General features: G+C 41.5%; 1 protein-coding gene across 1 annotated transcript in view; it reads right to left on the bottom strand.

Moving 5' to 3' along the window:
• Positions 1 to 27,426, bottom strand: part of DCAF5 (DDB1 and CUL4 associated factor 5) — a 94,779-nt gene that overhangs the window by 10,977 nt on the left and 56,376 nt on the right. The window contains exons 7-8 of the mRNA XM_074997189.1: positions 14,331 to 14,397; positions 5,071 to 5,198 (exon numbers count right to left, since the gene is read on the bottom strand). Coding sequence (XP_074853290.1) covers positions 5,071 to 5,198; positions 14,331 to 14,397 — 195 coding nt within the window. The remainder of the gene's footprint in view (positions 1 to 5,070; positions 5,199 to 14,330; positions 14,398 to 27,426) is intronic.

Genomic DNA, 27,426 nt, shown 5'->3' with positions numbered 1-27,426 from the left:
CCTGGGTGAAACACTCATGTGGCTGCCAGGAGGAGTCTGATGGATAAAAAGGAAGGACTTTTGTTTTAGGTGCAGGAGATAGCCAAGTGGCAATGAGTGCTTGCCACAGGGGGATACCACGTTGGTGGGCCCAAATAATGCTCCCATTTCTCCATATATATTCCTCAAATGGAGGGTTTATGACTACTGATGAGCATTTCCTGGGCCAAGTCTGAGCACTATAGCTCAAGCAGAATTAACCTCAGTGGTCCCATGCCATGAGGCGGAAAGACTCCAAGTTGGGTATTGCAGGCAGCCATGGTGCTAGGTAATGAGGTTTAGGAGCAGAGGTTGAACTAGCAAGGGTCCACTGACAGGTTCAGCAACATGGTGAACCACAGTTGCCTGGGCCATGCTGAAATGACTAGAATGAGCAATGTCTTGTCCTGCTGGACTTTGAGAAGTACCCTGTGTAGGAGGAGGAAGGTCAGGAAAGCGTAAAGGAGGTGGCTCGGTCAAGAGAGGTGAAACAAGTCTACTGTGGACCCCAGTGGTGAATCTGAAGAAGCAGAAGAGGTGGCACTTCCTGTTGCGCCTTGTTGCGAACAGGTCTATGTGGCAATCTCTCCTGTAGAAGACAGAAAGGGAGATATTTGTTCTGAGTGACCATCTGTAGGTGTTAAATGAACTACTGAGGTGGTCCACTAGGCTGTTTTGTGCCCCTGGTAGACAGATGTGGTGAGATATGAGGAAGTCTCACAGCTGGAGGGCTTCTTGACATAAGTAGGGGGAGTGAGCACTACCCTGTCTGTTTATATGAAAATCACTGCAGCGTTATCTGTTAGTATTGAGACAAGCTGGCCCGGCAGCTGAATCTGAAACACCTGGCAGACCATGCGGACTGCTCTCAGCTCCCCGTAACCTGCCCACCTCAACAGGATGCTGGTGCAGAGGTTTGCATAGGAGTGATGCTTGTGCAGGAGTTGACATCACTGCCCTCACCTATCTCACCAGGCAGTGCCCCATCATGGTGATAAGATCCCTGGCAGCCTCGAAAGCATCAGATGTGTATGGGAGATTTAACTGTTCCTCCAGCTCCTCCTGGGTGAGTCCACCAGCACCACACTTAACGAGCCCTATGGTGGGTCTCGAGTTGATGGTGCCATAATCTGCTGCCCTGACTTGGGGCATGTCCTGCATTGCCCTTCTGGGAATGCCTGGCAGGGGACAGGCCTTTGTTTTCTTTTTCTTGCGCAGTACTGTGGAGTAAGAACAGTGCAGGATGCTCAAACTCACCTAGTGAGATGAGAAGTAATGCCAGTACTCCCTCATGGCAGCCTTCCTCAGCACCAAGGCTTCCTGCACGGAGTTTCGCTGCTGCTTGTGCTACAGAGGAAGGCAAAGCACTGCCTCCATTAGCAGGAGTGTTAGGCCTTTTGTCCTACACCTGAAGCTCTTGCAAACAGGGCACTTACCAGTAACAGAGAGTAGTTTGATGACACTCTTTCAGGCAGCTGAGGCATGAAAACTGTGGATTGCCCTTGGGCACAGGTTTCTTGCAGTTCTCATAGGACTTAAACCCTGAGACCATGGCATGCCCTTGTCAGGGGAACGTGAAGCAGGGCAAAGACCCCCTAAAACTAGCCATCAAGCTACTACAACTACAGAACACTAACACTAAAGCCACAGCACAAAGAAATTCCAAAGACACAGTAAGGAGGAACTGAAAGGGCAGCAGAGTAGCAATGTACTACATACCACACCATGAAGATGCCACACCAGGTATCTCCACAGCCAGCCTGACAGACACAAAGGGAAAAGCTTCCAACCATCATGCACGCAGCATGCACACCCACCTAATTAACCAGATGTGAACTGAATGATTCTTAAATGCCATGTTTCCATATTAGGTGAAAATCAAAAGTCCAGTCCAATAAAATACAGTCATGTGAGTTCATTTTAAAACTTAAAGGGCCAAGTCACCCCAGGATTTTATTAGCGTTAAGCCAGAGAGTAATTTGGCCTTCATTTGAGACCTGGCACTAAAATAGCAAGTGTGTTGGCAGAACTGTGTGGGAATTTCAAACAGCGTGTCTGTATTATACCTAGATGTTGGTGCTAGCAGTGCCTTACTTAATAAGTGCTAAATTTAGGCAAGCTGGTCTGAAAATTAAAACCCAGGCAAAAATTGCTTGTATCCACATTTTTAACTCAGTACAAAACCTTCTACCGATGAGAAATTGGAACACTAGTCAATAGCTGAAAGCTTGTCTGTATTTCTTTATTTAAAAAAAAAAAAAAGATCTTTTCAAGTGGCAGTGAAGGAAAGAGGAGAGCTTCTAGGAAGGCGATTAGAAAACTAGCTCCAGAAGTCAGCTGTGCATCTCCCCTCTCACCTGCAATAATCACCTGGGCCAGCTACAGCAGCTGCTTACATGAAAAAGGCTACATTAGGAAAGGGTGTATATTTTTAATGGAATAAAAAGCCATTTCCTGTTGTTCTTCATCTCATCTTTTCCATCTATCTGTTCTGGCTGTCACCTTCCTCCACATGCAATTCTGCCCCTTGATCCTTTTTTCCACCCCCTTTTCCTCCCTGGATGGACTGGCTGGCTTCTGTCTGGTAGTTGCTGCATCTTCTCATCCAAAGACACAGCGTGGGCCATTAGCAGATGTAGCTAAACTGACTTTTGCCTTCTTACAGGTATCTTCTTTTATTGGCCACTGGGCTCTTCCTTGAAATTAAGAGTGTAGACACTTAACAGGAGCTGGAAACCAAGAGAAGCAGCTAGCACCGGGTAACCTACCTGCTTTTCTTGATGGGAAATTCCTTTGCATATGAGTCTGATAACTGCTGCTATGTAAGACAGTAATTCTGATAAGTTAGTAACCTGCACCTGCAGTACAGATCTCAGAACTGGAAATGAGCTCACACGCTGGCAACAGGCTTGAACTCAAACATGCTGGCCCCTAAATGAGGAACATAATTAGCTGATCCAGACTGATGATGAACAACAGCTAAAAGACAAGAGTTCTGCCACTTACATGTGTGCAGCTGCCTGGACTTCATTAAACTTTTTTCCTCATTGGTTTCCAACTTCAGTTGTTTCAAAGCAGATAAGCAAGCTCCATCATATACACCAACAAAAGAAATTCTCCTAAAGGAAGCACTAGAGCAGCATGGCCTTCAAAAGAGTTACACAACCGACACATGGACAACTGAACAAACCCTTCTGATCGTTAGACAAAGCGGGGGGGGGGGGGGGGAAAGGAGTACACAAAAGCAACACGGGATGTGTTTATGCCCAAATTAACCCAACAGACTAAGCACAGTCAGTCAGGAAGGATTCATAGGGGAAAGGGTCCATATATCCAAAATCCAAATGAGACTTTAGACTGCAAGAATTAAAGCTCACTAAGCCAAACATTCCTCTGGCAGAACTGTATTTAAATAGAAACAGGCAGTTGGTTAGTAACTGAAAGTCAAGAAGCTTCTAAGACTATACAACATACTTTGTCAAAATCCCTACTCAGAAAATAGCTGGTGCATCACCCTTTTTGTTTTCTCTCTCTCTCTCTCTCTCACACACACACACACACTATAGATTAAACTGAAAAGAAGAGAAGAGGGGGAGGTGCAAACTAAAGCGTCAATGGAAGACACAAAGAAGAGGAACTAGGATAAGATCCTAATAGCTGGTAGCAGCTAGAATGTGAATGATGCAGGTGGGCATTGGGCCAGACTGCCAAGGATTTGGGCCATATCTCATTCTTAAGTTGCAGATTATTAAAAAATTCCTTGGCAAGGGGTAAAGGTCAATCAATTTGTAATGGACTAGCAGCATTTCCTTATACTAAGACAACCTCAATTACGGCCACATACTCTCAAGAACCTTACAATACATTCAGCAAATGGCTCAAGGCAGGGTCAGTTTTCTTAGTTAGAAATTTGGTCTGTCAACAGGAACAGTGAAACCTATTATTTATTTCCATTGTAGCAGCATGCACAGTGGCAGGTGTAGTACAAACATCTAGGACGACTCAGGAGCCTACATCAAATTACCTTATGCCTCCAAGAGTAAGTACTTGATAGCAAAATAGGCTATAACTCTGCATTCCATGCAGTGTCTTACTTTCTGAAAATGTTAAAGGTACCAGGAGGCAATGCTTGGGTCAGGGATAGGCTAAGGCTCCGTTATACTGAAATCCTCCAGGATGCTCCCATGAGATTTCATACCAAAATGTCAGAAATTATATGAGATCAACTGATTATATTACACTTCTGCAAGTTTGGGACAAAAATCTCATGAGACTTTAGCTATGCTCAAAATGAACTGGGAAAATAGGTTCCTTTTCCTCCATGTCAACTGGGAATCAAACCATAGGGGAAGATTCAAATCTACCCAATTCAGATCAGATCAGATCCTATGCCCACCCCCACACCATTTGAAATTCAAAAAGGGTTCAGACTGGCAAAAGTAGAATTTTCAATCTTTAATAAAACACTATGGCTGTGGCCACACCAGCCCCTCCTTTTGGAGAGGCTATGGTAACATGACACTTCAGGATATGCTAATGAAGCATGGCCATGAACGCAAAGCACCTCATTAGCACAATAGCAGCCTTGTGCATTTTGAAACTGCTGGTTTAGAAGTGCACGCCACCCATGCAACCAGGGGGCCTTTCAAAACGGACCCATGATTTCCAAAGACCCTTATTCCCAAAACCAAATGGGAATATTCAAGGCAGATCCTCATTAGTATATCCCAAAGTGCCACATTACCACAGCCCCTCCAAAAGGGGGGGCTAATGCAGCAACAGCCCATACGTAACTAAAAATAATCTGCTATTAAAAAGGCAAAAAGAGACAACTTGTATCATTAGGAACATGTGTATATACACAGACACCTCCAAGCACTGCAGAGACATTTTCCTAATGTTACTTCTCCAAGTATGTGATTTCTATTGCTGCCACAGGAATGTAATTGCAACTGGGAGGGGAAGAGCAGGGAATGATGAATAAGAAAGTGTCCACAAGACAGACAGACACATTAAAACATAGTCCCTACTGTGAAACCCCTGTTCTCTTACCTTTATAATCTTTTCAACACCCGATGAGCAAATCATGTAGGTATGGGGATTAAACCGGACCTGGTTCACGATTGACCGATGACCTTTCAACACCATAAAGGCACCATTAACAACCCTGCCGATCCCACCTAGGAAAACAGAAGAAAGAAGAAGGGAACTGAATTGCCGCATGCTATATTTAATAGTACATATTAATGGTATTCTTTAACTCCTATATTTGACAACATCAAATTTGCACATGAAGTTACTACAGGAAGAATGCAGCTCTGAGGACTATATCTTCTGCAAACCTGCACTTGGACACTACAGACTTCAATATCCTAAATAAAAAACACAACAAAACAAAACCAGGAGGTTTTAGAACTCTAGGATAAGTATGATAAATGTGTACAGCAACACATGTAATTGACTTGCAAGTGAAGCTGGCTTGTTTGAAGACCCTTAGAGCCAAATATAAGGCAGAGATAAATACACAGGCTGGTTTCACGATCATTGGGCATTCAGTCAACAGTGGGTAAAGACTGCAAGATAATTCATGGGTAATGAAATGGAGCATGTGATTATGGGTGTGATTCCTTGTTGCACGGCAAAGGAATTAATCCACACAAGCTGCATAAAGGGGACTGCTAGAAAACAATGGTAGTACCTGTAATGCAGTTCTACATTAGTGACTCACGTTTAAATGTGAGAAGCTCTCTGTGTTATTTTATTAGCTCTATTTCCCAATGACAGTTTTTCATACAGATTCATTATATTTATATATAATTTGTTTCAGAACATGCATTTGCATGTTTAAATAAGTAAATGTCATAATCAAGAACACGAGCAAATCCAGCATTGTTCTTTAAAAGTCAAAAATGAAAACAACTGATGAAGGAAACTGATCTATCAAAATATAACTCCTGAGGTTAAAATAGATCTTTTAGAAAGCTGAAGGCAGTTTATGCACCTGAGCTGGCTGCAGCAACCCTAACTTCAATAAGCACACAGTGCTTGCTTGGTTGGGTTAAACTGAACAGCCTTCCTACAAGTGGCTCTACTTGTCAGATTTCTTTCACTCTTTGTCCCTTGTGTGAGCAACTTCAGAACAAAAGGTAGTACTGTAGTTGTAGTCCTATGTCATCTTAATTAACAAGCAACATTTTCTCCTGAAATGGAAAGCAGTGAAATATCTACTTGTCATTTCATATAAGAAGAGCTGCATGGACAGTAAATGGCAACTGGGCAGGGAGAAAAACCCACAAAACAAAAACTACAACAAAAAAAAGATAACTTCTCAAATACAGCTTTTATAGCAGTCTTCCCTTGTTATCTCACTTGAATAGCATGAAACATGTAATCTATCAACTGCTCAGCCTTTCTCCCTTAGCAAAAGCTTTTATCAGATGATTTTTATTCCATCCCTCTATGGCTGAAAGCTCGCCTCTCCACCTGGTAATACATAAATGAGGAACACGATATGTGACAAGAAACCTAGATGAGAGGAACACAAAATTAACTGATTTAAAACATAGAATTTATTATTTTTATGTAAATAACTCTTTCCATCTCTTCAGTTGTATGATACTTTTTTTCTGAAAGAAGAACTTCTTCGTGGTAAAAGCAAAGAGACGTTAAATCTGCATGGGACGGACTAGAACGAGCATATTATATTTGAAATGTATGCGTGGAAGAAAGAGGGAAGAGGAGGTGGCCATAAATTACATATAAAAAACTAAAACAGCAAGAAAGACAAGCTGGCCTATTGTTTCATAGCTTACAAGATAAATATTTAAGAACTCCAGTAACCACTGAAAAATTTGAAAATTCATCGCCCTCACATACTTGAGCAAAATCTCTCTTCTTGGGTAGTCACTAAGACTGAAACAGGTGACATTTCAATTCATGTGGGTAAGTCTCCAAAGAAAATACCAGTCATACAAATGGAATCCCGCTGGTGTAAGTGGGATTTGTACAGCTATTACTGGAAGCAGAACAGGACCCTAAATCCTTAATTTCAAAACAGGTTTGACTCCTCACCCTCTTCATGCTAGGCATTCATGATCACATTCATTCATGGCAACTTGCCTTTCTTCTACAGTATTCTTTCCAACCAAATCCCAATTGTCAATCATTAGCCTGCATCAGGCCACCTGCGAAACATTACACCAAGGGCATTTCTTGAGGTTCTTATCCAAGCTAGGTGGAAAAACATTCCAGAACAAAGCCTCAAGAGTAAAAAGACAAGCTGCTTACTAGATGCTTCTGCAAAGGATAGGAAGGCTACTACCCCTTATCTAGGCATCAGAGCATTCAGTTAAATAAAATTGCCTGTAAAGGGTTAAACCCAGAGACAGTAGGTCCCTAAAGATTTCCAGGAATCTAGTCTGACATCAGAAAATATAGTAGGGAAAGCAAGGATGGTCCTTCTGGTTAAAACACAGGCTTGTGAGTCTGGCACCTTGGGCTCTACTCCCAGGTTTGTCACAAGCTCCTTGGAATACCCTTGAGCTAGTCGTTTTACCATGTGCCTCAACTTCTCTCTCTGTAATATGGTTATATCAATTATTTACCTCAGTTATTCTGAATATTAGTATTTATAAAGTACACTGTAATTTCTGGGTGCAAAACAGATTGTAAGGTCAAAAAATCTAAAATATTTGACCATCCAAAACCTCATAGTTGTCACTATGCTGAAAAGCATGACCGCTCAGAAATCCAGCAGCAATGGGAAAGGTCACCAATCACTCTGCTCCAAAACTCAAAATCTATAATTTGAGCTGAGCTAACAACCTCCATCTTAGCTGCTAGTACTAAAGACACTGGAAATGCCATGCTGGTTCAGACTCATCTGTCTAATCTAGTCCAGTATCAAATGCTTAAGAGGAAGATGAAAGAAAGCCTAAAACGGACAATTACAGAAAAAATATCGCTGAGAAGATTCTTCTAACCTTACTAGTTAATGGTAAGTTTGTCCTTCCAAGCACACACTGTCCATATTCCTTAGAGGAATTTTTGCACCCTCCAACATTACTGATTAGGAGATTGTTACCCCCTTGAGACTTTTGTTGACAAAAAAGGTTGTTCCAGTTAGGGCAAGAGACTGGTGAGACACATTTCTACGATACAAACTTGTTTATTTACAAAAATATACATAAAGTGCCATTTCCCCAAACACAGTAGAAGTCAAACAGGACAGCTCATTTGCTTGCTGGTCTAAGCCTGCCTTTTCATCCAGCCTCTGTGCTCAGCAATCTCTCTTTCTTCTAACGCTCTCTCACAGCCACTTTACCAGCACTTCTGTTTGTTCAGGTTTCTCTCTGCTTCTGTCACTGTTTGATTTTTTTCAGTTGCATGCACATTCTTACTCACACAACATCACGCTGAGCTCCTGCCCACATAATTCAAATTCCTCAGTGATCTTGGATGTGCCTTTATTTCGGCAGGAGACATGGGCCTATGTTTGGAGTAGAGACTAAACTGTTTCAGTCACCTGATTATGATGGCTTTTTTAAAATTTATCCTGAATATGAAGTGGCAGTTACAGTAGACTGGTAACCAAGTTGAATTCAACCCATTAAAATGGCCATACTGGTCAGATCAAAGGTCCATCTAGCTCAGCAGCCTGCATTCTGACAATGGCCAATGCCAGGGGCTTCAGAGGGAATGATAAGAATCGGTCACCCATTTCCAGCTCCCAGCAGAACCTGTAACAGAATTCTCATCCATTTGTGTGTTTCGCTTATGGCAGTTTGCTCCAGCACTTTTTTTTCAGTCACCTCAGTCTCTGGCAGTGGTGAAGGCTAATGCAAACAAGTTATTTAGACTTACAGTGATGTGCAAATGGTCCACTTGGCCCCTTTAGTCCCTAGCGACCCGGCAGACTCATTCTAATAGCTTCCATTTTCCAACACACTTCGGGTTTGGTAGGTTTTGGTGATTAGGGGCTCAAATTCTTAACTCTATCTTACATTTTGTTTGCCATAGTTGCTTCTTTCTGTTTCTTTTGGCTTCACTTGGGCTGGGCTTCCATTTCATGAAGCACAACTGTTCAGTAAAATAACCTTTTGTAATATATCAATCAACTATACAGGTGTTTTTTCTTTTTTTTTTTTAATTGTGCTGCCTTTATTGCTCTCTTTATTCATAGGTATGCATCTCTTCTGCATGACTCTGCATGGTAATTTTGATATTCTTGTCCAATTGCAGTATACTTATAAGCTGCTTTTGTTCTGAGTCTGAGGATTTAATTTCCATGATTTTGATTTTAGGGTGTTTAGGGTTAGCTTCCCCCTTTTTTTTTTTTTTTTTTTTTTTTTTTTTTTTTTTAAAAAGGAAAAAAGATTAGACAAGTTCCTTTTTGTAGGATTCTTCCCATGAAGATGGTAAGTTCAGTTGTACTGTAGTCACTGCTATTCAATGGCTCAACAGGGCCAGGACCTACTTTTTGATTTACTTCTACCTCCTGTAAGAGCTCACAATAGGGTATATTCCAGAACCAGATGCTCCAGAGGAAGAAATGTTTAATGTGTGCTATTTGTATTACCTTCGCACCTAGGAGCTCCGTCATGTCCCAACTTATCTGACTCATTTCTGAGGGCGGTGAAAGTAGAGGGCTTATGAGACGGAGCTGGGTGTTTCTGATTACACCCAGAAGGCGGTAATGGCAAATTGATTAACCAGTTTGTTTTTATTCAGATTTGTAGTCAAAGATTGTTAGCAGAGAGAAATTTAACTCAATGGTAGAATAAGTATACTCTGCTATAATAATTTAAAACTAAACCAATCTATAGGCTAAGTACAGTTGTATTTAATTAGTTCAAACTCCTTACATTATTTTAATGGTTTATGCAATAACAGTTTATGAAATATGTCTGGACTATGATAATAGACAAAGGTGATGCTAACCTACAATATTGCAAGCTGGTAGGTGTCTAATAACACAATTAGGCCTGTTTTTATCATCAGTATTAATGATCTGGAAAAGGGGGTTTAACAATAGGAAAAAGAAATGCACTGATACTAAACTAAGCAGTGCTGCAAATATAAGCTTGGTCAGAAACATCAGACGGGACATGAAATACCGAAGTGGGATTACCCTTTGCAACATGAATGTCAATACTTTCAGGAACATATTAGTGCTGTCCAAGTTCTACAGGTGGGGGTTCCCAGCAAATTAGAAAGGTGTTTGAAATGCCACATAGGATTGGGAGGGAAATGAGATTTTTAGACTATACAACCAAAGACATCACTAAGGAACCAACAGCATTCGGGAATGGAGAGGAGTTGCTTGGGTGTAATGAGATGAACAAAAGTAACAAATTGTCAAATTTGCTGGAAAAATGCCCTAATGCTGTAAGTCTACTAAAAGGTGGAACAGACGGAAAAGTAACAGAAGACCCATTATTCAACCCTTTCTTTTTCCTGCTCTCTTGTGCACCCATGCAATGGGCAGGCACAATCTGGATCTTTGTGTGTTTATTTAGGGTTTATTGTTTTAAAAATGCATGGCCTCCCATTTGCAAACAATCCCTGAAGACAGATACACACACCTTGGACCATACCCCATCCCCCACTTCCAAAACACTGCACAGAGCTAAAAAAGCTAAGCAAAAAAAAAAAATCTTTGAATGCTTGGAGTTTCCATTCTATCCCTTCTAGAAACCGGGGTTTGGTAATCTATAATACAGACAAATTGGAGGCCTAGAGAGGTTTTGAAAACTACAGGGGAACCTTAGATTGAAACATCAAGAGGCAACAGGCTTCTGCACAGTCAGTCAGTCCCTGTGCAATACTATGCCCCATCATGGGAGCACAGTTTCCTCTTTGAACAATCATCTCTCTCAAGCTGTATCTACATGTGCACAAAGCTCAAAATAGTCATAGCTGAACATTGCCATAATTAATTTAGTAACTGGACCACAATGACAGGCCTGTTACGGGCAGCAGTTGCAGAGTTATAGTTGACAGCAGTATTAAGAGAGAGATGTAAATGAAGCTTGTTGTTCTGATTTATTAAGCACCTCAGAAGTCTGGTAACAGTCATTTCAATTAAATAATTTGCTGATCATCTGATCACTTTCGCCATCTACAACATAACAACATGTCCTGTTCCTCACCCAGCATCTTGGAGTGAAATCTAAAGACACACACATATACACACCATGTTTTTGGTATATTCTGTTAAAAACAACGAATAGTTAAACCAGTTCCTTGCCGTTTTGCTGAGCAGAGCTCTTCAGACTTCCTCACTGAGGATATAAACTTGAAGATATACTGGATTTGGTTACCCAAATAAATGACCAATGGCCTGGCATGGGGCTAGCCAGTCCTGCATTGCAGGAAATGCCACCAGAAGGAAGATAAAAACTGAAGCTCTGCTAATCTGTACTCTTTGACAAGGACTCCACAGCTTTAAATGAGAATTAGCTTAAAAAAAAAAAAGTGCCTCACCAAGGCATTGCTAATTATTTCTGAAAAGTAACCAAGAACTCGATAGGAACTGAGAATGTGGGAGAGGGGGAAGCAAAGATGGTAACTGCCCCAAGGCCTGGCAATTCCAAAAGACCTGGCAGCTGCAGGGCAGACCCTTTAAATCACCACTGGCATGCCACACGGCATGCTCCAGGAAATACTGAGGGCTGGGATATGGGGGTTTGTGCCCCTTCTGCCTGAGTCCCCCAAGGAACACAGAAGCCAGCCTTCCACGCTTTGTCTAGGGGGCCGGTGAAGCCCTGTTTAGTAGTTTTACTTTTGTTTTCAATCCTGCTGCTGCCTGATTGCATACTTCCGGTTCCTAATGAGGTGTGTGATTTACAAGTCAGTTCATAATTCTAAGGTTCTAGTGTATGTAAATTCCTTTATAGATCTCTTTGAAGAGTGTATTCCTCATGGCTGGGGGGTGAGGAGCTGTTAAACATCTACCACTTGCCACCCCCGATATGGCTACGTTTTGGTAATGAGTGGAGTTTTCCTTACTTGGTAATTCTGTAAACAATTTTAGCTCTCAGAATAATTGAAGAGGTCTCAGAATTCAGCTGTAGTTACAGCTTTACTAAAAATATCAATAGTTGGAACAGTAAGGTACATTTGTAAAATTCCAGTACACACTATTTAATGAATGCCCACACTCTCTGTTATTGGATTGTGGCATACAGACACTTCTTAAAGACTCGGACTGGATGCCAGACACTGAGCATGAGGGAATTTCCTGTATTAGCTGAGGGGGTGTGAGGCGAAAAAAGGCTTCAGCATACCTGTTACAAGAGATGTACTTAAATTAAATACAAGTAAATGCTGGTAAATTACAATAGTTAGCCACCACCCACTGTATTGCAAAAATCTCTTACCCATTTAGAAAGTGCCTTTCACCACAACAAAAAGGCTACATAAATCTTGGAGAATTCCCTCACTCCCTCTTAGGTTGGAAGAAGAGATGAATGAAAAAGAAAAATAACTACAGATCAGTTCACCTGGCTGGCTAATTAGTTAGACAGAAGCCAATATCCATAAGGTATATAAGGGCCCCAACTCATTCTCAATGGCAATCTTAAAAGGTCATTTTCAGATCAAATTCTGGAAATTTTCAATGACTACATTAAAATGCTTTGGGGTTTAAAAACAGATCAGCAGCACAGGTCAGTTAAACGGCCTCCTCAAAGGAGTGGCATAGTATCGGCAAATGAAGTGCGCCTATGTAAGGCAGGAACGGTTTACCAGAAAGAGTAGTAGCTCAGCTATATTCTTACAAAAAGGTAACCACTCAAGTTACAGGAGATCAAGACATATATACACCTATTGTCATTTTCTGATCACTACTGCATTTGACATTAAGCAGTTAGTAAGCTTTCAACAATTCCATTACAAAACTAACACCCACCATCTAGTTACAGAAAGAGCTGTCAGGAAACAGTTGACTAACATGACATATTAATTTGTGCTAACTCTAGATATCAGGCCTTGGACACAGTGGCTCATCTGCTTGATAACAAGTTCAGGATTAAGTGGTTCACAGTCAACGGCTGAAGACAACTAACAGAAGGCTAGATACTTGAGAGATTACCATCATCAGCATCCACTGGGACAAAAATGCAGTATCCTGAATCCAGGAACTGACTGATATAAGTAAAGGAAGAATATATGAGCAGATCTAATTTAGAATGTAAAAGTGTAATTTAGAATCTACGTATTTTCCTCTTCCTAATTTAAAATAATACCCATTTCAACTCAAAAAGTTACACAGGAAATTGAGGAGAGTGATCTCCTAGAGAAAGGACAAGAAAGTAATATGAAAATGAAAATTCATATAATCTTGGTAAAGATACAGAAAATTAAAGGTATTAATTGTGCTCTAAACACAGTCATCAGTATCGTACCCAAGCAAAACAGGTTATTATACAGAATCAAATTTAACAACCGCTCCACGATTAAAGCAGCTCTCTTTTTCTCCAGTTGTTCAGTTTGCTGTGCCTTTTCTGACCACTCTTACAGTAACTACTAGCTCTCATAACTCGCTGTGCCTGTAGAGCTTTTTAAAATAAGTCTTTCGCACTATCTGCTGCATCACTACGTAACTATAGCACAAGAAGTCATCATCTTAGCCTATGTGCAATGTGCTTCAGGTGGCCCAAGACCAGGGATTCATCACCAAATTTGGCTCACTGGCTGGATTGTTAGTTTCCCTAGCTTGGGCTTGGTATTGATGGGCAGTGCAAGTGAATGCTGATCCATTCCCCCCAGCATAACAGGTCATAATCGTATTCAGTACAAATAAGGAACACATTTTCAAGTGCAAGGATTAATAACTGAAGCACTTTATCAAAGGAAGCAGTCAGTCTTGCTGCTGGGAGGGGAATTGCCCAGGGGGCTTGGCGATTCTGGGGGACCCTGTGCCCTCTGCCAACACTGCTGCTACGGCTGCAGCAGCCAGAGCCTTAGGCCCTTTAAATTGCCACTTGAGCTGGGAGCTGGCTGCTTCTGGCCCCACCTCTTCCACCTGAGTCACCACCCCCTCACCTTGTCCCAGGGCCCACAGAAACTGTTGGACCCCCTAAAAGTAACAGATTCTCCAAAGACTTGAAGTCTTTAAATCAAGAGTCAATATCTTTCTCAAAAGATATGTCTAGATAAAGCAAAAGTCATTGGGCTCAATGCATTCAAGTTCTTGGCCTGCAGTCAGTCTGGCTAGAACAGAGGTAATAAGGGTCCCCCTGGCTTCTAGTATTTAACTAGTAACCAGTACTTAAACACTAGTATTTGTTAGATGCCATATACAAACGTACCTGCTTCTGGATCTGGAGGAATTCTCCACATGTATAAATTGAAGTCGTCAGAGCCAGAGAGGATGTACTGTAAGAAATAAAAATAAATAAAGCTAATTACAGGAGAGGCATCACTTAAATTAAATTAGCTTTCTTAAAAGTGAACAGAGAATGGCAGCTGTTGGGTCAGGACTTACAGATGAGGAAAACCCTGACATTCTGAAAGTCTGGACAGCCTGCCTCCCCAGCTAGGAATCACACAACTCTGCACACAAAAGGAGGGGAGTTCCAAGCAAGGGTCTGTGTTTTATTTTTGGTCTGCTACACAGTCGAGTTTCCAAAGCAGAGGTGAGTAAAGCCCAGATCCAATCACCCTCAACTTTGAGCTCTCATTTTTTATCTAGACTCAAAATAGTCCCATCTCCCATTCCGAATTTGCAAAGAAAATATCTTCAGATGCTACATGCCGTACATTCGACCACCGCCTGCACCACTGATACCTGTATGACGTTTATTATGAAAAGTCACTCACTGTTAACAAAAGTCATTTTACTGTTCACAAGAGGAATATGAGCTAATCTAGCTCCCTCTTCTTAAATTTCAAAAAAAGCTGCAAATACCAGTTTACCTCAATACTTTTTTTGGTGGAGGGTAGAGAAGGGGGTTATAGGTTTGCTGGGGAGCTAGTTATAAACGGACACTCTCTTCAGCAGCATGTAATGGATGAAAAAAAGGCTTTATAAGTACAAAAGAGGCACAGTATTTTAAACCAGGGATGAGCAATAAGTAGTCTGTGGGCCAGATGTTAGGCCCTGGTGGGCTATCCATGCTTCATTTACCTGTATATCTGCAGGTACTGCTGCTTGGGGCTCCCATTGGCTGTTTGCCATTCCCAGCCTATGGGAGCTGCATGCCAACGGGTGTACCTGTTGGTGCAGAGATAAATAAAGCCCTGGGAGCCCACCGGGGTCTAACCCTGATGAACTGCCTTTGGCTTATTGCTTGCCCCTGCTTTAAATAATCTTTAATTTGCATGGTGCAAAGGTACACTATGACAAGAGAACATTTGAAAAGGAAAACATTTCACTGCCATCCATTTGCCAGAGGACACAAACTACTTCTTCCCACACCTTCCAACAACCAGCTTTGTAATTCATTTACCTTAGTTTCTGCAGATGAACAACAGAGCTTGTAAACTAAGGACAAAAGGGTAGACTCCGATCTCAGTTACTCTAATGTAAATAGAGATTACCTCTGCTGGATCTACTGGATTATGAATAATTTAAATCAATGTAAATCTGATTACACTAGCACACCCCTGCAAAAAGTCAAACAATTGTTTTTATTTAGCTGGAGAAAGAACAGGGGGAGTCTGGGCATGGAGAAGAGAGAAAAAAAGAAAGAAATGGAATAAATCTGGCCTTTTCTTGACCCCGACAGAAGATAAACTCCGCTTGTCTGGCTTGAGTTTAACTGGTTTCTGGTTTTCTTTCTCCAGAGACAGACAAACTCATTAAGCAAACTGACAGCAAGCTGTGAAGAGACAGATCCTCTGAGCTTGACACAGGACTAACAAACAAAAATAAAGCCAAATTATATGGAGAAACACAAAACCTTGCAAAAATTGTTAAAACTGTGCTAGTTACTTTACAGGTAAAACCTGTGCTGCCACAATGTAACATACCTCTGGAATCTCCTCAAACTCATCCCTACCAACACAATACCACCAACTATTCCTTTCTCCTGGTAGTTCCAATTTTAAAACTATTTGGCTATGCAAATTGCCTGTTTACTGACGTGAAAGAGCATGGAACCAACACCAGTTGATTTGCAAAACTTGCGCACATTAGTTCTGTATTGGCTAGAGACACTTTCTTACAGTGCCAAGCACTCCAAAGAGTAATTCTGACAAGCTAACATGTTTAAGCACTTAGACAGCTTACCAGTGTCAAAAATGACCTGCCAGTGCCAGTGCCAGGAATATAAGCGGTTTCCTTTCATAGGACAGCTTACAAATGTTAGCCCACAGCAGGCTAGGCCACTGTGCCAGATCTGCACAAATTAGGGCATATGCAGGCAGCCTCCAAACAAAAAAAAAGCCAGTTCAAGAAACAAAGCAGTTCTGCAGAAGGCATTTGTTACACATGAAAAGACTACATGGAAAGATTTTTTTTTTGTAGTTGTTTAAATTATACAAAATGTTGCTGTTTATTAGCCCCACATAATCAAAGCAGAAATTACTCAGCACAAGGCAAAAATGGCCCTAGCTTGAAAATAAATTGACAGACAATATCCCTGAAAATGGTTTAAGAGACAGCTTAAATACTTCTATAGGAAACATCTGATGCTGACAAATACTGTTCAAGTTTCCCTCTCTACCAAAATCAAAGCCTTACATAGCACCCAGTATATTATTTTGGATAACGTATGTACTACAAAAGAATAACAAGTAGGAATTCATTTCAGGGTTTTTTTTGTTTTTTTTTTTTAAGAGGAATGGGGGAAACTAACCATTTATAAAAAGCAGAACAGATGCTCACAGCCCACCTGGAAATGTCACAAAAGAATCAGGCTGCAGTGTGGTTTGGAAGCAAACCTCCTTGAGAGCCTAGTAATAAAGGGAAGAACATAGGCCACGTATGTGGTGCTGTAAGTTTCACCTTAGTAAAGGGCAGTATGTAGCGCTAGCAGTCCAAAGGTTAGACAATCTAACTTGCATGACAAGGAGCTGGAAGGTGATGTTAAAGCACAGGCTGAACCTCTCCAGTCTGGCACTCTCTGGTCCAGCAACATCCTTGGTTTGGCATGATTTTAGTTAGCCGGGTGTCCATTTATCATGTGTGTGGCCAAGTTTCCTGCGATTCCACAGTCTGTTTATTATTTATGCTGTTATTTAGCTCTAAATTACCCCTAAATGTCTTCTAAGCGACCAGCAAGTAATGTTGCCAAGTGTAAGCAATTTTTGTGCTTTATCTACTTATTTCTTTGTGCCAATACAGTAAAATTGTGTAACTACACTAATACTTTGTTATGAAGAGAGCTGATAAGCCTTGGCTAGGCACAGGCGTATAATCGGGTGTATCAGTAGTCATAGATTATTAAGCAGCACTCCAAGCATTGCTTCGTATATTTGCCTTGGTGAAATAAAAACAGACACCCACTCACTATAATACTGACCTCCTGTGGTTCAGCAAATTTTCTGGGTTGGCACTGGTCAGGTCCTGACAGAGTGCTGGACTAGAGAGGTTCAACCTGTAGCTCATCTTCTGCTTTTTAAATTACTCAGTCCTAAACTTGCCTGCTAATGATTCACTTCTTGCTGCATTCCTTTCCCCTAGCCCACTGATGAAGTTGCACAAGTTAAACTCCCACTAATGTCAGTGGGCCAAATTCCAAAGCGAGGCACATAGGTGCATACATGGTACAATGTATTCTGTGGCTATAGATTGTGCCACTGAATTAATTTCTCGCCACCAAAAGCTGTTCCTCCCTCCCAGTTTTCATTTTAAAAACAGTGAGTTGTCCCTATCATAGAATCCCCAAAAGCAGTGGATAGCATATAAACTAACGAACAGTCACGTGTGCAAGTCTGCAGACCACTTGAATCAATAGCTCACACATGGGAGATCAGAGCCTTGTGGACTTTGGGTAAAAGTGAAAAGCCACATTTTTGGAAGATGCCAAGAATTCAGCATTCCTGTCATAGAACATGCCATGTTACTGCTGCCAAAGCCAGTAGCCTGTAGTTTTTGCCCTCCCCTTGTTCTGCCAGAACCTCCCTGTAGTTGTCTCTTGTTTTCCAGCTTTCCTCACAACAGCTGTGTTAACTGGAGTACAGACCATGCTCCCTGCACTGTTCCTTGGAGCCATGTAGCATAGCTCAGTGAATTGGAACTGGAGTTCAGTTTACAGACAGGGTCTAGAGAGCAGCCAGAAGTGCAGGCATGTGAGCTGTGCTGGCTAAAGAAGAAGCCTCAGTTGCTACACTAAAAAGGAAGATGAGCTGTCGAAGCCATCTACCACTTCCCTTTGTCCCTGGCACATTTGGAGAGGAAATGAGGTTCTAATCTGCACAAGAGCAATGGTACCAAAGGCTGGGGTGTGTAAATGGACCACCTGTCCAGGGTGGTTTATAGATGCATTTTTGAAAATAATTTTACTTCAATTAGTATTTAAATGAACCATAGCTGCATGAGGTACTGCGGGAGAGGAACAGGAAAGAAGCATGTCTGATGATAGACTGACTGAACACTGCTGCTGAATTTGAAGTGTTGTTGCTATGGAGCACACACTGCCTTAGTTATATGTTAGTAAGTGGCAGAAAGCCACCAAGATGGATCAAAGAGAGGCTCTTTCTTTGAAATGACTGAAGGAACTACAGAAGCTTAGATGCCACTTATATATGGTCCAGGGATGTTAGGTTTGAGGGACTGTGCAAGACGAACTACGAACAGAATGCCTTTTACCAGACGATTTGCAGCACAACACTGACTCATCAAGGCAAGCCAGCAGTGACAGAATCCCCAGGGTTGTAGGAAACAACAAAAAATATAAATGGTGGTTCCACAAAAAGAGGATTGGTAAAATCGTGGTAACTTTTCAATCTGGTCAGACACTGTGGGAAGAGCTCACATTGTCGTGTTTTGGGGAGAAGCCTTCACCAAAAGTTAAAAAAACCCAGCTCCATAGTCTGTATTTTTGCTGCAGTAGATGATTAGTACTGTAGATATTAACATGCAGAATATTCACGTGCCATTACCAGAAAAGCATTTGCTAAGAATAAGCACACAAATATTTATTCTCTTCATGAAAGCCATTAGGAAAGGGATAGAAAAGACAGAAAATATCATAGCGCCTCTTTATAAATTCATGGCAAGCCCATATTTTGAATGCTGCATAGAGATCTTATCCCTGCATCTCAGAAAATACCTATTAGAATTGGAAAAGGTACAGATAAGGGTAACAAAACCAACTGAGATATGGAACAGCTTCAATATGAGGAGAGATTAACTGTCAGATGTGGTTAATATCTCCTGCTGACGAGCACATGGGGGGTGTCCAGCGCATGGGAGGGGGCTCAGAAACTTGTGATAAAGGCTCTGCTGAGAGAGTGGGCTTCCCCCAGTCCTCTCTGCAGCAGCTCTGGCCCAGGTGAGATGCGCCTCTGCCTTTCCACTGAGCATGGGTTGGGTTGGGTGAGGGTGCCTTTTTCTCAGCTATGGCAGATCTGTGCTGCTGGGAAGGGAGGAGCTCGCCTCTCCCTAGGGCAGCTGAAACTCTGAGCTGGTGCACAGGTCTCAGTAGGCAGTGGCATAGCTTGGAGGGAAACAGTTGTTGTTAGGATTGTAGATTGTTATAATAAACCATACATTCAGTGTCTCAGTCCATAATTTTTTAAAGAGTCCAGCAAAGTCATGAATTTAAGCTCCAAGGCTTGCATTTTGAAGATGTTGTACAGATTTCCTTCAAGAATAAGGACTCTCAGAGGTTGATCACCTTCTGAAAAGTGATCACCCACAGGTGATATGCTATTTTTGTCTTTTATACCTTTCCTGTGAGAATTCATTTGAGAGCATAGTGATAGTCTGTCTTCACCCACACAGTTGCTCTTGGGGCATTTAACACACTGGATAGGCACACTTAGGATGACAGGGGTGTGTCTACACAGCAAAGTTTTTTGGAATAGCTGCCATTATTCTGAAACAACTTTGCAAGCGTTTACACTACACAACTACCATTCTGAAATAGTTTCAAAATAGCAGAAGGCTTATTTCCAATTTGTTAAATCTCATTGTACAAGGAATAGCACCTATTCCTAAATAGATATGTTAGAGTAGAGACTGTATAGACACGTAATAGGGGTTATTTCATGACAGGGAGATCTTGAGCTAGGTCTACATAGCAGCGCTATTTCTAAATAGCTGAGCACTTCTTCGATATGCATTGTGTGTGTGTAAATGTGCTATTTCGAAATCAGCTATTCCAGAAAATGTCTTCGGGAATAATGTATTTTGGCATAATGCTGCTGTACAGACATAGCCTAAGATCTTCAAAGGTGGGTTGAACATCATAGCAGTAACATAGGGCTACAGGTTTTGCATCTGTTATTATTCTGGCAGGGTCTGGTGAATTTTTCAGTTGGGGTGTCCCAAACTGTGGAGAATTGGCTTCTGGTGGTGAAATTGGAGAGGCTGGGTGGTTGTTTGAAGGCCAGAAGAGGGGGTTCTGAAAGAATTATTTCAGAATATGGTTCCCATGAAATATGGGCTAATTGTTTCATGATATCTTGTATAGATCCAATGACAAATTTATCCATTAAAAGTCTAAAAGCGGCAGCTGTTCATACTGTACCATGTTTAGATCCTATACTGACAGATACATCCAAAACAGAGTAGATAAAATAGGAAGCAAATTGAGAGGAGACTGGTAGAGCAGACACATTAGATAATATCACTGGACTATTACTGTGGCATTGTTTATTGTTAGTTTTTCCATACCAGTTCTGGACATCTACAACTGCCTAGCAGTGAGGCAAAGAGAAAACTGCTTACAGTGTTCCTATGCTGAAGGGAAATACGCTTTCAGTTCAGTTCTTCCCAAATGGCCTGCCTCTGTTTAATCTATAACTGATCATCATTTCTTTTTCTCCCTATTCATGTAATTGCCAATTTTAAGAGATTTAATCTAATCAACTGAGTTTCTATTGTTTGCAAAATTTCTAGTCCATCCTTACTAATTACCTGTTTGTTCTATGAAAGGACTTTTGTAATGCCTATTCCTGCCTGGATAACAGCAGGCCATTATGTAACATTTGTAAATAGTGCCATAGCTTTCCACTTAGTCTTCAGCAAACTCAATTTTTGTTATGTTTTAAAAGCCTTGGTAACATCATGTATCCAGAAACGTTTTTAAGCAGACAGAAAAGAAGGTTCATGCCAATGGCCACTGCCATTTCATACAAGACATCTTGTTTTTAGAGGCATCATTTAAATGTCAGGGTGATCCCATGGAGAAAGTCTGAAGCTTTCCATTCCATATTTGCTCATTACTTCAGGGATTAATACAAGTTTCAGTCCCCAGCCAAGGGCAACTTATCTGAACTGCTGAGGCAACAGTTGGCTTTTTCCACAGCTTTACCATCACTTTTTCTGAACCCAAATATCAAACCTACCCTTCCCTCTGGAAAAGTAAAAAAAATAGCCAAGTCATTCTATGCGAACAGCATATAAAAAAGCCAAAATAAAATTTATGACTAAGATGAAAGAGAACAATAATCTGATGACTCTTCTCTGGTGATTTTTGCTTTCCAAGACTCGCTTGAGAAAGCCAGATCCTATCTTTCATTAGTAAGTTATACAGGATTTGCACAACACACCTCTTCTGCCTTTAAATATTCACAAGCTCCTCCCTTCAAAATCTATCATACAAATTTGCCTTGGTTAACAAAAACCAATTTCATTAACCTGACTGTTCCACTGATGTGGGCAAGACATAAGACATAATGAAAACCACTCAGGCTTCTGTAGTAGGACAATGAGAGGAGAGAGATTTCAACACACCAATTTGACTCTGATTAGATCGCTGCTGTGTGAGACCCACTACTCACAGTGCCGGCCAATAACGTGTTCTTTTAACCACCTCCACCTTGATCTGTGTGTATCCGTCTGTTACCTTGTTTTATATTTAGACTGTAAACTTTTAGGGACAGGGACCATATTTCTGTTTGGTGTCTGTACAGTGCCCAGCACAGTGGAGCACCATAACGCTGGCTTAACAGAAAAAAAAAAATAGCCTTTTTCACACCAATAGGCACAACTGTGTTAACCTGAAACTTTTCAAGACTGGCTCTTCAATTATTTAACATGACTCAAATTACAGCATAAACGGAACTTAAAAGGTCCCCTTTAGCCTCAAGAAGCAAGTCAAGGGCACAGAAGAATAGTCTCAATTTATAACATTTACATAAATGTTTACACAGCATACAATGTTGATCCAATTACAGCTGGTGCAGAAGAAAACATTTATCAGCTGCTACTGTTAACCATGTGCTGATCAACTTACACAGATCCCCAAAGGCTTTTTCTGAAGTAACTGATCGATTGTTCCCCAACAGGAGACATGCTGGCCGAATGAACTGTATTGACTGGACAAGAAGAGCCAGATGTCTGGTTAAGAAGCTAAAGAATTGCACTGAAAATTCAAATCAAACAACTGCTATTCCCACTCCAATCTTAAATGCAACTGAACATCAGGGGACAATTTTTAAGGCCTCTCATAAAAAACATCCATCAAAAATCTATCAATCAATTTTTTGCAGACTCACCACATAGTAAAATGGACAATTTTTAATCAACATGAGAAATAATAGAAAATATATGATCCCATTTTTTAGTACCAAGGAAAATATTCCCACTACATCCCAAAGAAAACAAAGAAGCGTCTATGCATGTGCAAAGGGAGAGAAGAAGAGGAGCAGATGTAGACTATTTCTGTACATTGCTACAGCTGCAGGCATCCTGCTTGGGTTTCCCTGATTTATGGAACTCACTGAATCAAAAAAAAAAAAATCCTGTTAATTGTAAGATATAGAATGCCTAGTCTTCTTTTCACTATCCATCTAGAAAAGGGCAGATTTTAAGAGTAGCTCTGAACACAGTTTGTCCTTGTCTATATCTGCAGTTAAACAGCTTTTAGTAACAACTCAGCCACATCTATTGCTGGCCCCTATTTTGTTAGCTAAGGGTTATCTTTATATTCTTAAGCATAGACCAGACTGTGCCCATCATGCCAAAGATGGCACCACCGCTGCAGCTCTCTCACGTGTACGTAAAAAGAACCATGAATGCAGAGCATAAAAGCAGTGAAAGAGTCCTTTTGTGCTAACCTCAGTTTCCAGACAACTAAGACTCTCCTATAATGTGCCGCAAGAAGTGACGGAGAAGAAATGTAGAGGACCCAGGGGGTGGGGAGGGGTGCAGGGGAGGGTCCAGAGTCAGCAGTATCAAAGAGGGTGTTCTTTATCACTTCTGCTGCAACCCAGATCCCATAAAGTCTCTTTTTGTGAGATGTGAGGACAACTTCCATATACAAAGCTCGGTTCCAACTGCATCCTTAAATGAAAATAAAAATCTTATCACACATCAGCCATTCAGAAAGCTTACTGGCTAACACCAGGTTTCTCTCTGTAAAATATAGTAAGATATCACATTCATTTTTAATTTAGGCCATCCAGCCCTCTCCCCCCATATTTACACATTAAAGGCCTTTATATTTCAAGGCCCGACACTGCAGAAGCAATTACTTTGCTGTGAGCTAGCATCCATATTCGGGCTTCCTTTCCACACCGGAATGGCATAAATGTACTCTTTAGAGAGGAAGGCTTCCCCATGTTTGAAGAATTAGACACTGATGAGTCCTACTTGAAAAGCGTCAGCTATTAGAAAACATACAGACAAGTACAACAGAAGTTAGATTTCTGTGTCACGGCAACACATACCCCATTTATGGAACTTTGCAACCATGTAACTAATCCTCTTTCAGGGAGAGTAATGCTGCTGTTTTGATTAGTTGATGGGCACAAATCATCTGACCCCTAACCAGAGAGTTTAGTGTGCAGAGTTAAACGTAACAGAAGCTGTTACTTTATAAAGAGATTGAACAGTCTGCAGTGCACCAAGCAATGCATTCCTGAAACTCCTCTCCAGTGTAATGTCAACAGAAGAGGCTGAGAGGTGATGTAACGTCTGAGGGCATGCCATCAGTTCTAGACACTTTTTGTTTTATTCACTGGACACAAATTAACCCTTGTTTGATGCAAGGAACAACCAGCTGTATTTTACTGCCAGAGACTCTAGAGTGGTATAGTGTGAAATAAAAGTGGGTTATTGACATTCTGTTCATTTGCAACTCATATTGTAGCTGGAAATCATGAGCAGGAAGTTTATCTACTCTCACGTTTTATACTGCCACCCAACACTATGATACCTTCCACATTAACCCTGGATCTACACATGCCCCTTCCTTTCAAAAGGGACATGTTAATGAGCAGGTTCGAAAGATGCTAATGAGGCACTGCAATGAATACGCAGCACCTCATTAGCATAATGGTGGCTGCTGCAATTCGCAAGTGCGGCTTTTCGAATTGCGCACCGCCCATGGAGACCGGACCTTCCAAAAGGATCCCCCCAGTTTTCAAAAGCCCTTCTTCCAATCACCAAAAAGGAAGAAGGGCTTTCGAAAACTGGGGGGGGGGGTCCTTTCGGAAGGTCTCGTCTCCACAGGCAGAGTGCGATTCGAAAAGCCGCAGCCGCCATTATGCTAATGAGGCGCTGCATATTCATTGCAGCGCCTCATTAGCATCTTTCAAACCCGCTCATTAACACGCCCCTTTCAAAAGGAAGAGGCATGTGTAGACCCAGCTTAAGTGGATGCATCACAACAAATTGTGCTCTTCATTTAAACCCACACAATCCCTCTAAAGATGATAGAGGGCACTGGTGTAACTAAGACCAAAGTTGGGCCCATTCAGGTCTGCCTTCCCAATACTTGTAATTTTCTTCTGAGAGTGTGAGCAACTAGGTTGGGCAAAATTGAGCTCCTAATTAAGACAAAGATCATACTATATGGAGTTCATTCACTGATCAATAGCAGAGTCACATACAAGGGAGAGGAGAGGCTTCTTAGTAAACTGGCATGCAAACAGTTTATTCGTATTGTATAAGCAGGACAAGGGAAGAATTGTGTGGATCCAAATGATAGAATTTTTCAGATGGACTTTGGTCACCATAAAAAACTACTATTTGAAGAGTAGTAGTATACCCCTTAATGTAAATACAGTAGAACCCTACACCTCAATATTGTTTACCAATTAGAATCCAAACAAATGGAGATTTATTATGGATTGATTTTTTTAAAAAGCAAAAAATAATGCAGATATTTCAAGAAAACTGGATTGAAAGCCTGGGATTTTTGGAAAAAATCCTGCATATCCAGATTATTTCAACTGGCTCATAAGCACAATGGTTATGATAGTGTTCAGACCTGAACAATTTGGATGCTTTCCTAGGAACATAAAAGATGTGTTACCAAGAGCACAGAAGGACTCATGGATAGCTCTCCTGTACCCAACAAAAGCGATACATTCTTGTCACAACCCACATGCCCAAAACACCTGTAAATACAGTAGGAAGGCAAACCAATTAAGCATTTCTATAATAATTTTCTCAATTTAATTAATGTTTGAAACTGTTAATATTTGGTGTGATTCAGCGATTTCATAGAGAGGCTAAAGAAAGAACATTTTACTTTCTACCGCTTCAAGGAACTACTGCTAACTTATCAACCTGAGGCTTCTATTTGACCAGCAGCAGGCCTGCAATAATACCATCTGCCTGCATGCAAATCACTTACAGCAGATTCACTTTCTAATGCCAAACATTACAACATTTTCTATGGTTAATAGAGTTTACCAGTGAGGAGCAATCCAGAGAACAAAGCCCTATAGAGAGAGAGATCCACAAGAATATCTGTAAAAACTCACGGCCATAAACTATCAGTTTCTGTTGTCACTGACTGGACAAAGAAGCATCTATAATTGCTGTTAACCAACATAGGTAAAAATGCAGTTTTGGTTATTTGGGACATTTGCCATACAATGAAGAGCATATTTGAATACTCACTAGTGTGAATTAACTTTATATTGAGCTATCAGCCTAATAGATCTGTAAAACTAAGCTAACTACAGGTTGAAATTCTCTAATCTGGCAACAACTGTCATCGGGCGTGATTTTAATTAGCCGGATGACCACTTATCATGGATGTGGTCAAGTTTCCCACGGTCCTATAAAGTTTATTTACAGCCACGAGTCCTGGCTCTCAATGGTCTGTGCTCTTATTTAGCTGTAATTTACCCCAAATGTCTTTTAAAAAGCCCAGTAAACAGTGAACATGTTGGTAACGCCTCTAGACAACATTGACTTCCCATGGTCCTGATTGGTGCCAAATAAGAGAGGTTCAACCTGTAGCGAATACACTCATCCCTCGTTAAACTAGTACTTTATTTACAAGTATTCGCTTAAACAAGGGACACATATACTTACCTTTTGTTCACTGGACGAGTGAACTCCCCCCATTAGTACGAGCCTAACCCCCTCCCTGAGGCTCCAACCCACTGCGGCCTGACCCCTGCACTAACCCCCCAGATCTAAACTGCCCCAACCTAATCCCATCCCCAGCCCTGCAGACACCAAACTGCCACAACCTAAACCCCCTCGCCAGCTCTGCGCACCCAAACGGCCACAAACTAAACCCCCTTGCCAGCTCCACGCAGCCAAACTGCTGCAATCTAACCCCTCCAACCCTGCTGGCCCCGCACACCCAAACCGACACCACCTAAACCCCGCTGCCAGCTCCGCGCACCTAAACTGCCACAGCCTGACCCCGCCACCCCGCTGGCCCCACAGACCCAACCTGCAGCAGCCTGAACCCCAACCCCTCCACAGACCCAACCCACCACTACGTTTTAACCCTCACTCCCACTCATGGCCCCAAGCTGCCCCCAGCCTTTAACCCTCCCCAATTCCCACCCCCCAGCAACCCAAGGTTCACTTACCTTTCAAAAGCAGCGTCACCTGCTGCCACTCCTTCACCTAGTTAGAAGAACTTGGAGCCAATCGGAGACTTTTACACATATTTTAATGGGAATTTAGTGTCCCTCTTACAAGTTTTCACCTACGAGCAAGAAAGTTGGGAACCAATTGTGCTCGTACAGCAAGGGATGAGCGTAATAAAAAGGAGGACAAATACATGGAAGTCTACTTCTTCCCCTAGCTCTAAACATTCAATAAAATTCGCCATCCAGGAAATTTATTTTCCTTGGTTTTGCATGATCATTTGCAAATATGTTTGTGACTTGTTCCACACCTCATGCTTCACCTTAGAGACCCATCTTTTGAGTGGGAAAGAGACCAAAGAAAAAATAAAAATGAATCACAAGTTCAGTAGATACAACTCATTTCTTAAGTACAGCCTCCTCAACACAACACCCATCCCAACCCCTATCAAGGTATCCTGTAGTAACCTGATGTTTTCCATTTAGGCATATAACTTTTAAAAACAA

The sequence above is a fragment of the Carettochelys insculpta genome, chromosome 6, assembly GCF_033958435.1.
Source record: "Carettochelys insculpta isolate YL-2023 chromosome 6, ASM3395843v1, whole genome shotgun sequence".
NCBI classification, from domain to species: domain Eukaryota; kingdom Metazoa; phylum Chordata; order Testudines; family Carettochelyidae; genus Carettochelys; species Carettochelys insculpta.
This window is presented reverse-complemented; position numbering and strand designations above follow the sequence as displayed.